The sequence below is a fragment of the Stylophora pistillata genome, chromosome 7 (assembly GCF_964205215.1).
Source record: "Stylophora pistillata chromosome 7, jaStyPist1.2, whole genome shotgun sequence".
Lineage (NCBI taxonomy): Eukaryota > Metazoa > Cnidaria > Anthozoa > Scleractinia > Pocilloporidae > Stylophora > Stylophora pistillata.
In genome coordinates this window covers 28913320-28928216 of record NC_142525.1, presented here as the reverse complement: position 1 = coordinate 28928216, position 14897 = coordinate 28913320, and the positions used below count along the sequence as shown (strand labels likewise).

Here is a 14897-nt window from a genome sequence, read left to right as displayed (position 1 = left end):
CACAAGCTAAAAAATGCGTCTGAATACGCCTATGAAAGCGTTACCATGGAAACTGCTGGTGACGAAATGACACCTATTTTTGGATAACCAATTATTATATAATTCAACCCCGTAAAAGTGTTCAACTGGCCTTGGTCAGTCTTTTTGTTGTATTCTTTCAAAGTTACAAACCATCAAAAAGATGAAAACCGGTACGAGCCACCTTAAGATAGCCTGTGTACAGCCACCCCATCCCCTCGAAAAAATCGGGGAGGGAGCGTCTGCGATTTACCGTTGCTAATCGTTCCGCTTACATTTGCACGTGATTTTTCCCGGAATGTGCGGAAAATGATCTCATTGGCTATCTCAGGTTTCGATTGGCTATCAATTTCGCGGGGAATTGACTTCTGAAATGTGAAGCCTTCTCTCAAAGTACACATTGCTCTCACAATAACATGTGCGTGAATAAGCGATGAGTTTGTGTGCTCTTTGTGGAAAAAAAACATCGTTCAGAATTCAGATAAAAATCCCGCTGACGGACGGAAGAGCTCGCTCGAGTTTTAACGTCCGGGAGGAGGAGCTGTCGCTAAAGTGTCTATAGATTCCGCTTACATTTGCAGAAATTGCCTGTCGACTTTAAAGAAACGAAGGGCTCTTCTGACGAATCTTTGTGTTGTGAACTCTACGATTCGAAAGATTATCGGCTCGAAATCCTCTTCTTCTTCCGTTTTCCCGTCACCCGTTAAAGCGAATCCTACTCCTTGTTCAACCATCAGCGTTTGAAGCGGTGAAATCACAATTATTTTACTACTGCCACGTGGACGCGAGAGCAGCTCATCGGCGACGATTGGGGCTGCATAAAAGATTGTCGGAAACAGGATAATTAGTATTGTAATGATTCAAAATTATCTGTCGGAAATCGAGTGTCACGATCTGTCCGCTCCGATGAATCAGTTTGTTTATCTTTGTTGGGAAGAGTTTTAAAGTCAATCAACTTACGTTTTGATCAAGGTGTGTGAATGAGATAAGAAAACCAGTGTGAGTAGTTTTAATGGTCTGTCAGAGACCTCGTGTAATATTGTTTTGTCTGCTTTTTGAAAATAAATTCTGGAAGAGAAGAGTGACAGTGTGGGCCCCTCGCTAATTTCCCACAAGATTAATGATTTCCCGTATCCAGTGGGAAGACTTGCATACACGTCTTTTCCTTGGAGGGCTTGGAGACATCTTGCTCGGTATAGAGAGAAACAATTTTGAAAACGTCGCAAACACTCTCAATTCCTCGATGAAAAGTAGTCACATTGACCGCCATTTTAAAAATCGGAATGAGTTGAGACGAACCACGAAAATTTTGGTCAGCGGAAACCAGTTTTTAATTTATGCAAAGTTATTCCCATACACGATTAGCAACGGTAAATCACAGACGCTCCCTCCCCGATTTTTTCGAGGGGATGGGGCGGGTGTACACAGGCTACCTTAAGAAGACGTTTAACAAACTTGTGCGCGCTCGACTGGCGTGCGCGTGCTTTGAGATTACGAAGAAATATCGTAAGCATTACGCGGACCTCTTTAATGTTGGCGTGTGCGATTTTTAGAGAAGAGTAGTTAAAGTTTTTTAGTTTATCGTTTGGCGGTTTGTTTAATGGTTGTTGTCGTTTACCATAAGACTACAGTTTTCTGTGTTAGAGTAAAAGTGTCAGTTTGGATTTTCCGTTTCGCTTCCGAATACCTACCCTATATTGAAGTTCGTTATGGTTCAATTCTTACAAGCGGGACTTGTGCTTATTTAGTTCTTTGGTGAGTTTGTTTGAGTTTTTAGCTCACTTTGCATCTTGCCTTTATATCGGAATGTTTGGAATGTTGGTTTGTCTATTCGAACTTAGCTTAGCTTCCTTATAAATTCACATTTCAGTGTACGATAAGTACTTGGATACCTCGACTACGTTAAATAAAACGATTCAAGGATTGTTAAAATATATCCTCGCTTCATAACTAGTGTGTCTTCATTTGCGAAACTCATAGTTGTCGTCGAAATTTTGCTTCGCTTGTGTCGGCCGTTACAACTTTATAGTAAATAACTCGTGTGTCACTCTTAGATCGGCTCTTGTTATGTTAAGACTTTGAACTGTTGACTTGATATTGTTCAAGTTTGTTGAGCTATTCACCGTGCCACTATTGGATGTTGAAGCAAACTGTCTGGCTGTTTCGACTGTAATTTCTACGGCGTTGGACGACTGGAAATTTTTTTGCTGCCTGAAGATAGTTTTGTGTCATCTGTTGGGCTAATATGGAGTCGATATTTGGCCAAGGACTTACACAAGTACCACTGTCAGCATATTTATTTGATTCTAGGAATAAACCGTAGGCCGGGCGTCTCCTGCAGGGTTAGGGGTAGGAGACGTTAATTTCCCACGCGCGAAATTACTGTTTGGTGGATGTCCTCCCCTGAGTGGGATGGGTGGGTATTGACCCTGAAAAGCCCCTACGGGAAGTGGTCGGTTAACCTATGTATGGGCCTATCCGCACTAGCGACAAAATTGTTTATTTAGACAAATTTTCTGTCATCACTAGCGCTTCACAAGAGCGGACGGTTTGTCGCGACCTGACAAAATTTGTCCGAAGCGGACAAATTTTCAAACGCACCGCCGACAAAATTTGTCCCGGGTAAAAATTTTCCAAAATCGTGAAATGTGTTAAACTTGTCAATCATTTGTCAGAAAACCTATTACGGCCTGCCTGGTATTGGTAAGTGAACTGAGTTCAAATTACCTTCTGAGGCATTTCCTGCGAAACGATGAAAACTGGATGCTTTAACAGTGAAAGCGTAACGTAAAGATGAATCCCGGCAATTGGAATTTAAATCCAATGGCAAACTATGCCGGTCTGCCCTATGAGCAGACAGACTCTGTAGGACGCTGTAACGTTCCACCATACAACGATCAATTGAACAGTGTTCATGCAGCTGGGCCAAGCTACAGCAATGGTGTGTTTTTCCAGTCGTCACGCCACTTTCAATCCACCGAAACAGAAGTGGTCGTACAAGCGCTGCAACAAGAAACACAAACGCCTTCGCAAAACAAAGGAAAAGGGAAATCGAGTTACGACAAATGGACTAACGAAGAACAGAGTTTCCTGGTTGATCTGTGGTCCGAAAAGCACGACCGTTTAGAGAGAAAATACGCTGGGATAGCGTGGCAAGAGATATGTCAAGAGATCGAGATTAATTTTGGGACGAAAAAGACAGCAGAAAAATGCCAGAGGAAAATCAAATACCTTATCGATAAATATAAGGATGCAAAAACCTGGAACAAAACTCAGAGTGGAGGCCAAAAAGTGTGATCGTGTTCTTGGGACAAGAGATGTTGTTACCCTTAAGCACGTGGTCGAAGCAGGGACACGTACCGATTCTCCAATTTCGAGTCCGACTTCCCCAAACACCGATGATCATGACTCTGTTGCACCTAGTAGTAGCTCTGGAACTCCAGGCCCACAGCCAAGCACCAGTAGGACAAGTGGAACAAGTAGTGCTGAATCATCCAACGCCGTAAACCGCCCCAGCAGAGCCAGGAAAGAGCGGAAGAGAGCAACGAAGAGAAAAATACCCGAAGATGGAGAAGATGAGGAGGCAACTTCGCTCGGGAGGAGCATCGAATCGATTGAAAAGTAGGGCAAAAAGCTAAAGGAAATTATGCAAGGCTTGCAACTAGAAATGGTGGCATCCTTCAAGGGCTCTCTTGTAGAACCTATCAAAGATAAAATAGGGGGGTGAATAGGGGTATGCAAATCCGCCGATCCGCTACGATTTGATAACCAAATCCGTCAGTCCGTTAAAAAAAATTGTTAGATCCGAATCCGTTCGCTACTTGCCTCGTAAAAAGGTGAAAAACACACCTTGAGCTGATGTGTGTTAGGTAGGCAATGGCTTTCCCATCGAGCGAATTGCAATCGGTGGGGTACAGTGTCACGGATAAGGCCCGGGGGGACTTCCACATGAAACAAACGGGGATGCTTGTCGGAAATTTTAAATTTAACCCCTAAAGGAGACCATCTGGGCGTGGCTTAAGCAAATTTTGACCCCTAAAAGAGACCGCTCATGTTAATGCATTGTCTGTTTGGCACTTGGTAAAATAGAAAACTAATAATGTTGAGGTAATACAGTAAACAAAACAAGTTAAAAAGAAAATTTTATTTGTTTCTCTTCGCGTAATTCTGTCTCTCTTCACGGAACTTAAAATATTGGCGCTTTGCCTGGAACACCCTAAGCGAGACCAAAATCCAAAATTTACACCCCTAAGCGAGACGACGAGCATCCCCGTCTGTTTCATATGGGAGTCCCCTCCCATGGGAATAAGGGCGCGAACACAGCAGACGTCCCAGTGCATTACTATTTCCCTGATGCGTAACATGCAGAGAGTCTCATCCGTGACAAAAAAATACACATACTCAGAAAACAACGCATTTCTGACGATCGTTCAGATCCACAATCCGAACTTCCTCACGAGCAAAATCCAAAATCCGGACCTAAAAAATTGACAAAAACAACGAACCGTTGCAATTTCAGAATTTGCAAATCCGTTAAAATTTTGCTCTAAGTCCGAAATCCGGGCAAAATAATTCTCAGAATCCGCCGATCCGTTAGCCTATTCACCCCCCTCATAAAAAATAGGCGACTTTGGAGTTTAAAAATTTATTGGAAAAAGAACTGACAAGTATTAGGAGAAAGGACGGTCGTAGTTTGTTATAGTTATTGTTCACAATTACAAGTGTCATTTCATCATATATTTACCGTACTATAAAATCATTTTTAAGGAAAGGACCGATTATAATTAATGTGATTTAATTTTATTTTGTTAACTGTAATGTGAATAGTTTTGACGAGTCCCAAGCGTAACAGGAATAAAAATATGGATCACTTATGAGTGTAACATTTCGACAACGAATTTAGCCTTGGTGATATATTTTGTAGTTTTTTCAATATTGTACTAAATTGGATTCAATCGTTTTATTCGGATGATTACAATTGGAAAATAATTTTGATTACAAAGTTTTGATTCAGTTCTGCATTTGCAATGTATTCTCTTAACACACTTCGGACGTCATCTCCATCCCTTATAACATCATCGTCGTTGTTGTCGTGACCTTGATCTCCAGGGTCGTCATTGTCATCGTCATTCCAACCGTCTTGATTTAATAGACAGAAGTTGTGAAGGACAGCACAAGCAATAGCAGTTTTGTTTGCAAATGAAATCCTGTTATCTAGCCGTTTCCCTAGTATCCGCCAACGATTTTTCAACATGCCAAAAGCGCACTCTACTGCTACTCTTGCGGCGGACAAAGCTCTATTAAAAGCTATTTACTCTGGGTCTCTTGTTGCTTCAGGAAATGGCTTTTGAAGCCAAGAAGCTAGAGGGTATGCACTGTCTCCAACTAGATAGGGTTTGATCTCGTTAGCCTCGATTCGCATAACTGGACCGGTAAGAATCTGATCGTTCTCTGCGAAATCAAATATTGTACTATTCCGCAGAACTCTGGCATGATACTTCCCGGAAAGCCCGACGCGAAGTCAAGAAAGCGATTTTTACCATCGACAATAGCTTAAACAATAAAGGCATGTTGTTGATATCGACTGAAATAGTCAACAGCACTGTCTCGAGGGGCAGCTATTCTTATGTGAGATCCGTCTATTGCACCAACAATGTTTGGGAGATCAGAAACACCTTGAAATGTGATGCAAACCCGGGTTTCCGCTTCTGTAATGGGGAATTTAAATGTAGACATTCCTCAGGTTGAAAAGGGCCTCCACAACGTCTTGGACTGCTTCTAGAACAGTCGATCTTCCAACATTGAAATTTGGCCCAATACTTTCATAACTGTTCCCGTGCGCCTGACGATACAAACCAAATGCGAGTACTTTTTCTGGAGCGCTGCAGTCACGCAATCTTGTATTTTCGCGTGTTACTGCAGGTTGCAAGACATTCAACAACATACCGAAGGTACGACGATTCATTCATAATAATAATAATAATAATCGACTTTATTTAAAGAGGGTAGACACATAACAGCTTGCGCTGACAAACCAGTGGCCCTCAAAACTAAAAGTTAGTAAGTAATACATTCTAAGCCATAGAGATTAAAATAGAACTAACTATTTGAACAATGTAACTATTCAAAGATTATAAATACAATAAAACTAGATTATAATACAGCTTCAAAAGAATCAATGTCTCTATAAGAATTTATAAAATAATTCTTCAAATTATTCCTAAGAGAGGAGATGCTACGTTGTTTCCTAAGCTCATTTGGAAGACTATTCCATAACTTGATACTACTAACTTGGAGAGACCTTCCTGCCTCAGTAGTATTTCGATACTTGGGACAGATTAGGTTATATTGGCCATGCCTGGTCTCTCTACCATGCAGGGAGTGATTTGTAGTTAAAGTACTTTCAATATACGTGGGGGATTCCCCATGCAGTGCCTTATAGATTAACACGCACTTTCTTATCTTGACTTCATCAAAGAATGGGATCCAATTTAGTTTCTTAAAATTTTCCACAGTTCTTGATCTGATACCTGTTCCTAATATTACACGCGCTGCACGTTTCTGCAACCGAAACACTCTCATGAGATCTTCCTTAGAACAATAGGTTCAAACTATACTACCATACATCATGACCGTACATCATTCGCAGTTGTTTGCGGAAATACTCTTCGGGAATTCTTCGGTCATTGAAGTGGATCTCGAACCAAGACTGGTTTGGTCTTGGAAGTTTCCAAAAGTAGGGGTTGCGTCGACATTCCCAGCGTCTCTGTCTTCTACAGTGTTCAACCATTAAAAAGGTTGCTTGGTTCAGAAGAAATTGATGCCGTAAAAACAAGCACATCATAAGCAGCGTTTCTTCTGCGATCTGGGCGAGATTTAGAAGTAGGAAACATGCGACTAGTAAGAGAATTTGAACGCGATCCATTATCCCGCCAAAATGTTCGATGTTTTGGCGCGCGCAAAATTAAACGTTTGAAAAATAATCCTTGCTGTTAAGGTGTTGACAGAATTTGCCCGCTCTGAAAATTTGAATGCGGACACCGCAGACAAGCCAAAAATTTGTGCTGACAAAATTTGTCCTTCGATTTTGTCGGAACAATTCTAGTTTTGTCCGCTAGTGCGGATAGGCCCTATGTATGTATGTAATTCCTAGCTCCATCACAGAATTCAGTTCACTCAAATCGATCATTTGCTTCTAGTTACTATGAGACATTACTTTACTTAATGATTTGAAGTATGTAGTATTCTTTCACATCTTTCACATCTTAATCTATTCTTCGAATTTATTATTTTTTGTATATTTACATTAGTTGATATGTGATCTGTATTAATATGGGGTTTAGGACTCCTTTACAGATTATCTTTGGCCTTTAATGAATAAATACTGTTAGATATGTTGACCAGAATTAATAAGTCAAAACAACATTTGTAAGATGAACTTATGTTAGGGCTTTTATATGATGCCTTCATGTACCTGGATTTCAGGAGCAGTTTGTGATCTATAGGAAGCATAAGATGGTTCATCTTGACTTGACTTTCTTGTAGTGTCTTGAAAAGGAATGTGCTTTTTTAAACAAAATAGCACAGGTATTATGAACATTTTGAGTGTGTCAATGATATTCAACTAAACAGCAACATGCACAACAATCAGGGCTATCCACTAGACGTGCCCGGGTGCCACATGCGACTAACTTTGGTCTTTGGTTGACTGGAAAAAATAGTTTTTTCATATAAGCATGAGTGTTGGGCACCCAGGATTCCATGATTCCATGGTTAGGAACTTTTGGGTTCCTTATAATTTTCTTCAACCACAGCCTTGAGAAATATCTTTCTATATCTATATACAGTGTAAACAATTGTATAAGAAAACAAAAATTAAAACTTCGCACTACAAATCTGTTTCGAAAGGGTTAAAAGTCCTCTCTTGTCAGGTGCATTAGATACTGGTTTGACTACCGATCCTTTTTAAGATGGTGGTTTAAGCATACCTTAGTAAGTATTTAGTTGAGTGCCGGCACGCACTCGCCAGTTCATTCCTTTTGTTTAGGATGCCTGCCCCTGTTCTGCATATGATGAAGAATTTTTCAGTTATGCAAAGATTGCATTTCTTTGTAGTATTCGAGTACGGCCTGGCGCGAGCCATTTTTTTCCAGGTCACGGAAAACTCCGTTTCAGCATCCTTTAGGGACCAGATATATTTGCTCAGCTCTGTTGCGTTCCTTTTGTTCTCATGTCTAATTGAAGCTGTATGGTTTCTAAATCTTGTTTAAAATTGGTTCGCGGTAAGGCCGACGTACGTTTGGGTTCCCAAGGGACTTTCAACTGTGGCCTGGTAGACCACATTTTGAGTTAGGCAATTGCCACGCAGCGGACAAGAGTGTTTGTCTCTACAATTGCATGATTTTTCTTGTGATGGAGAGTTATTTGCGAGGGAGGACTTGTTGTGGGCGTTGATTTTTCTTTCTAAATTTGGCATGCATGAATAGCTCACTTTCAAAGTGTTCCTATTAAAATTTTTTCTTAGCGGGTGCCCTGATAAAAAGGATTCTTTTACGATGCCTAAATTTTTTTTCCCACGTTAGTAGCAACGTTCTTACTAAAAAGGTGGGTTATACCAAGTTATATTTCGGTGTCTTCTTCTCCCTTCTGTACTCCTATTGTCTTTAGTTGTTGTGTCAAATTTTAATTGGTGATTATAGCCACTTGCTTCTAACGCTTGCTGATACATGGGTGCTGCTTTGTCGAAGGATACCCTGTCCGATGAGATTTCGCTAAGCCTTTTATTGATCGCCAGGGGAATGTTCTTTAGGATGGACGGTGGATGATTACTATCACGGTGCACATACAGAGGTGTGTTGTTAGGCTTTGAATATGGCTCATGAGATCCTTTGTTTAGGTGCAAAGTGACATCAAGAAAGTTGACCACTTTTTTGTTTGCTTCGATAGTTATTTTCAAGCCGTTGGTGCTGAACACTTTGCAAATATCTTTTTTAATTTTTTCGATCTTTCTCGGTGTTTGCTGGAATGCGCCCAGGCCGTCATCCCTGTATAAGCCTATTTGTTTTCTGATGTCTTCTGGTAGTTGTTTTAGTAAGTACGATCCCACTAGTTCACAGGTTTCCGCACCGTCATACGAGCCCATTGTAACATCAAATGAAGTTGTTGAATGCTTTTTGTTCCATGGGGTGTTGTCGTTGAATAGAAGTGATTGCTTGGTGTGAAAAATAATTCTTCTATATACAGTGTATATAGTAGTCTTTACATCAACTCTTTACAAAATAAGCTTGACGAGGTCAAGAATATTCTTAACAAGTGCCTATTTAACATTTTCTTTATTTCGGAGACAAAACTCGATGGTACAACCTCAGACAGTTTTCAACAACCGGGATATCGCACTATTCGACGTGATCGCAAGAAAGGAGCTGGTGGCTTGATAGCTTTTGTACGGGAAGATATTCCTGTCTGTCGACGACGTAATCTGGAGCCCGAATCAGTCGAATCATTGTGTCTTGATGTCATGGATTCTAAAAAGGCTCGCTTTATAGTGTGTGCGTGCTACAGATCACCTAAATTCTGTAAAATTACTGATTTCTTGTCGTCGCTTACATCAGCTATTGAACTTATGTATACAAGCCGTCAGGAAATATTATTGATTGGTGATTTTAATATCGACTTGCTTGTTGGGGAGCATGGTGTTGATGCTGAGGATAACTCACTCATGGACCTTTGTGATAGGTTCTGTTTGCAAAACCAAATTAGCGAACCGACAAGGGTGACTGAAAAAACAAAGTCTTTCCTCGATGTCATTCTCGCTAGCCATCCGGAACGATATGCAACTTGTGGTAATTTGCATATGGATTTCAGTGATCACGATCTTATCTATGATCTTATCACGATCTTATCTATATTATCTATTAAACCGCCGCCTGGTTAGCTTTAACCGCCGCCTGGTTAGCTCAATTGGGAGAGCGCCGGACTGCTGTGCGGGAGGTCGAGAGTTCAATACCGGCCGGACCAACACTCAGGGTCTTAAAATTAACTGAGAAGAATATGCTTCCTTTCTTTAACATCAAGAAATGGTTAGATATTCTAGTCTTCTCGGATAGGGACGAATAAATGGAGGTCCCGTCTCCTGCAGGGTTAGGGGCAGGAGACGTTAATTTCCCACGCACGAGATTACTGTGTGATGGATGTCCTCCCCTGGGGTGGGATGGGTGGATAACAGGACCCCCGTTGATACCAGTGTTTACTACACTGAAGGGGCTATCCTGTATAAATATAGATGTCTGTCTGTCTGTCTATGAAGTGCGAAAGAATAAATTACCAAGGGCTAAGGCACGTGAAATTGAATACAGAGGTATGCAACAATTTGATATAGACATTTTTAAATGACCTAAAAACTGTTCCCTTGAGTTCTGCTTACATTTATGACGACGTTGATGATCTATGGCACCATTGGGCTCAATTGTACACTGAAGTGTTGGACAAACACGCACCAATAAAGAAAAAACGGGTCAGAGGTGATCAGTTGCCATGGATAACTCCATTAATTCAACGCGAAATCTCGCGTCGTAATCGACTGTTTAAGAAACATGCAAAGAGCCCAACAACAACCTCTTGGGAGGAATTCAAGAAACAAAGAAACAAGGTCACATCCCTGAAACGAAAAGGGTTAAAGGCGTTCTGCATGGAGGCATCGTCAAACACTAGACATCATGGTGAGTTTTGGAATAAGTTGAGACCCTTGTTGCCAGGCAAAGAAAAGAAGCAATCAAAGATAATTCTGACTGAGAATGAACGTGTAATTACTGATTCATTAATGGTGGCTGAAATGTTCAACAACTACTTTTGCGAGGTGTCCAGGAGCGATGTTGACAATAAGGAAATGGTTGAGTTTGTTGATCATTCTTGTGTTAAAGTCATTGCTGAGAAAACTTGTGATGATGTTTTTGACCTCTTCCCAGTTGATGTTGGCTACATAAGGAAAATTTTGGATACTCTTGACCCTCGCAAGGCTGTTTGTTGCGATAAAATATCTCAGAGGCTACTTCGTTTATCCTCACCTGTTATTGCCGAGCCGCTTACCCGTTTAATCAATTATTTTATTACCAATCGTCAATGGCCAATAGTTTGGAAAAGCAGTGACGTTGTTCCTGTTTTCAAGAAGGAAAGTATGACGGATAAGACCTGCTATCGCCCAGTTTCTGTTCTGACTTTCTTATCAAAATTATATGAGAAGGTGTTGTTCGATCAAATCTATGAAGCCTTTTATTGGCGACTCTCACCGAATCTGTCTGGCTTTCTCAAGGGTCACTCGTGTTGCACGGCCTTATTGAAATTGACTGAAGATTGGAGAGCCTGTCTTGACAGAAGGGAAGCTGTTGCAGCGGTGGCTATCGATTTAAGTTATGCTTTTGACTCTGTTTTTCACCCGCTTCTCCTAGCTAAATTAAAGGCATATGGTTTTACGCATGATGCGCTGGAAATTATGACCGCTTACCTTATTGGACGGAGACAGAGAGTCAAACTTGATAGTGTATATTCTTCGTGGAGAACCGTTAAAACTGGTGTACCACAGGGGTCCCTGTGTAAGGGTAGTGGCTAGACCTTGCTTGGAGCCGGTCTAGAAAAGGAAAAATAAGGCGCTTCCTTCCCTCCACTAGCCTCGGTGGACACCTTGGGCAAGTGTTAGCACACCCTTAGCCTCCCTTAACCAGGGTTACGGTCCCACTGCCTTGTGGTGGCTAGGGATAGCTAAAGGCTAAGGGAGCAAACCCCGACAGAAAAACCGGAGTGGAGCCCCGTAAGGCAGTTTTGACGCTATATCATTCTCTGGCAACTCCTGCAGTCGACCTGGTCCCGAACGTACTGGCTCTGCCTTTCCTTCGGACTCTACCACCAAGACCGAGAGGGGGATTCTGGGACTTGGGCAAACCAGTATCTCCATATCAACCGCCCAGGCAAGCGCATGGAGAGGCAACTTCAGCATGCCCTACGGCTTCGCCTGGCATGGAAACAAACCGGGGAGTGGCAGTTACCGGTTCTAAGTCATGGCTTGATTGGCGTAGAGCCAGACGCCAGGGGTCATTCCTGACAGTGGGAGGGGCTTTTTAGCCCCATTGGATAGCTACTGCCCGCTTAAACTGGGCAGCCCCCAGTCAATAGGGTGCTTTCCCGCCACTGCCCGCCTGTCTTGATGGGGTGAGCAGGACTTAAGTCTGGAAACAGTCTGACAAGTGGGCTGCGACCGCAATCACTACCGCTGAGCCATGTGGGCTTTAAGAGAACGCTTGAATGAAACAATATCTTGAGATTCTCTGAGTTTAGGGGGTAGCGCATTCCAAAGTTTACTCACTAAAAATGAAAATAACCGATGTAAGAACTCAAGATTAAAAGGAGGTAAATCTAGCCTTGTACTTATCCCACGTAAGCTATACGGTACATTTCTAAAATTAAAAAAATCAATTATATAAGGAGCCTCCTTATCATACAAGCACTTATATAACATAACTAACGATTGGAATTGCCTACGATTCTCCAAGGACTTAATGTTGGCCAACTTGAGGAGGAAGTCGTATGACACAGACTTCGAGAAGCCTAATATAGTTCTTAATATAAAGTAATTAGTTGTCTCTGTTTTAGCAGTCTCCGCGTTACCTACTCCCAGTAAAAGGGGTCTGCAGTACTCGAGATGAGGGAGAACATAGGCCTTGTATAAACGAACTAACACGTCCTTATAAATAAACTTACGTATTCTCCGCAAAGCCGAAGCCTTTGCGCATCCCTTATTCAGCCGTTGCTTTATGTGCGCTTTAAATGTTAATTTGCTATCTAGGACCACCCCTAGGATTTTTAGTGTATCCTTTGTATGGACATTAGAATCATTAAGATGGAAATCATACTGGTATGAAGACGGGCCAATAGCGATAGCTTGCGTTTTGGTGGCATTAATCTGTAAAAAAATTCATTGAGAACCATCTCGATAGAACGCTCAGATCAGAGTTAATTATATCCTGCAAGACTATTGTTGAGATATCAGAGGCGTAATGAGTAGTGTCGTCAGCGTATAGCCTCAAGGACGTATTAGTAATAAAATAATTAAGATCATTAACATACAAACTAAATGAGTGGACCCAACAGGGACCCCTGTGGTAGTAGTAGTAGTAGGCAGTCATCGGACCATGTCCATGACTAGCGCAATTGCGACAAACACTTTCTCTCGTGCCTAAAAAGCCCAAATCTAGAACGGCAGACACAGCCGCATCCACTGCACACGAAGACACATGCCACTGGAACACACGTTGCTTTGTTCATTGCTGCTCTTCTCTTAGCTCTTCTATCATCGGCTTCAGCTTTCAGCCTTTCCTCTTCCGCCTGGAGTGCCAGACTGCACACAGACCTCCAGTCACTCCGATCGGCAGCATGTAGCTCCCAGTTATCTGTTGGCAGGCCAGTGGCGAGCATATCTCTCTTGCATACGTCCTTGAAACGCAGCTTAGGTCTGTCAATAGGCCTCGAACCGGATTCCAACTCGCCATACAGCAGATCCTTGGAGATTCGCCCATCCTCCATCCGGTACACATGACCGAGCCACCTCAATCTGCGCTGTCTTATCGGGGTAAACATCGAGGGGATATTGGCTCTTGCAAGTACCTCATTGTTAGAGACCTTATCTGTCCATGAGATGGAGAGGATGCGACGAGGACATCTCATGTGGAAGATGTTTAAGCGCTTCTCCTGACTAGCGTAGGTAGTCCAAAACTCGCTACCAAACAATAAGGTGCTTACGATGCAGGCACGATACACAGCAACTTTATTTTGGGTAGCTAGCTTCTTGTTCTCCCAGACACGGGCAGACAGCTTAGCCATGTTGGTTGCAGCCTTGCCAATTCTCTTTCCAATCTCCACTTCAAGGCAGTTGTTGTTTGAGGTGGTGGAGCCGAGATAGGTAAACTGTGTGACGGCTTCCAAGGTGTAATCTTTGATCGTTACGGCGGGTGTGGCTGCGTTGTCCTGGCACATGACTTTCGTCTTCTTTAGGCTGATTGTAAGTCTAAAGGCCTCACATGCGTCCGAAAACTGATTGAGGAGGAGTTGGAGTTTTTCAGCGCTGTGAGCAACGAGGGCAACATCATCGGCAAAGAGAAGGTCACGGATGGCTACCTTACGCACTTTGGTCTTGGCTCTAAGGCGTGCAGGGTTGAAGAGTTTACCATCAGAACGAGATCGTATCAGGATACCTTCTTCAGAGGACTTGAAATCATGATTCAGTAAAACTGAAAAGAAGATGTTGAAGAGAGTTGGGGCTAGCACACATCCTTGTTTTACGCCGCTGTTTATATCGAATGCCTCAGACCTGTTTCCATCATACTGCACTGTACCCCGAGATCCATCATGGAAATATTTGATGAAGCTCAGGAGTTTAGGAGGACAGCCAAGTAAGAGCAGAATATTGAAAAGGCCGTCTCTACTAACAAGGTCAAACGCCTTTGTTTGTCGATGAATGCAACGTAGAGTGGCTGTTGTTGCTCTTTGCACTTCTCTTGGAGTTGTCTCAAAGAGAAAATCATATCCACAGTCGACCAATTAGGGCGGAAACCACTCTGGGATTCAGGGTACACCCTTTCAGAAATCTTTTGAAGGCGGTATAATGCTACTCGGGCAAACAGCTTTCAAGCAATGCACAGAAGTGAGATGCCACGGTAATTGTTACGATCACTGCGGTCTTCTCTGTTCTTGTATAGGGTTGAGGTAATAGAATCCCTCATCTCCTGTGGAACGTATCCCTCTTCCCAGCATTTTCAGAGTAGCTGGTGGAGATTGTCGAGCAATTGGTTTCCACTGCATTTGAAGACTTCAGCCGGAATACCGTCAAGCCC

General features: G+C 42.4%; 1 protein-coding gene across 1 annotated transcript; it reads left to right on the top strand.

Moving 5' to 3' along the window:
• The first annotated feature begins 8839 nt into the window (after positions 1–8839).
• Positions 8840–9952, top strand: LOC148727381 (uncharacterized). Its single transcript, XM_088726478.1, has 2 exons — positions 8840–8868; positions 9262–9952. The coding sequence occupies exons 1-2, from the start codon at positions 8840–8842 to the stop codon at positions 9950–9952; spliced, it is 720 nt and encodes a 239-aa protein (XP_088582604.1).
• The last annotated feature ends 4945 nt before the right edge of the window (positions 9953–14897 follow it).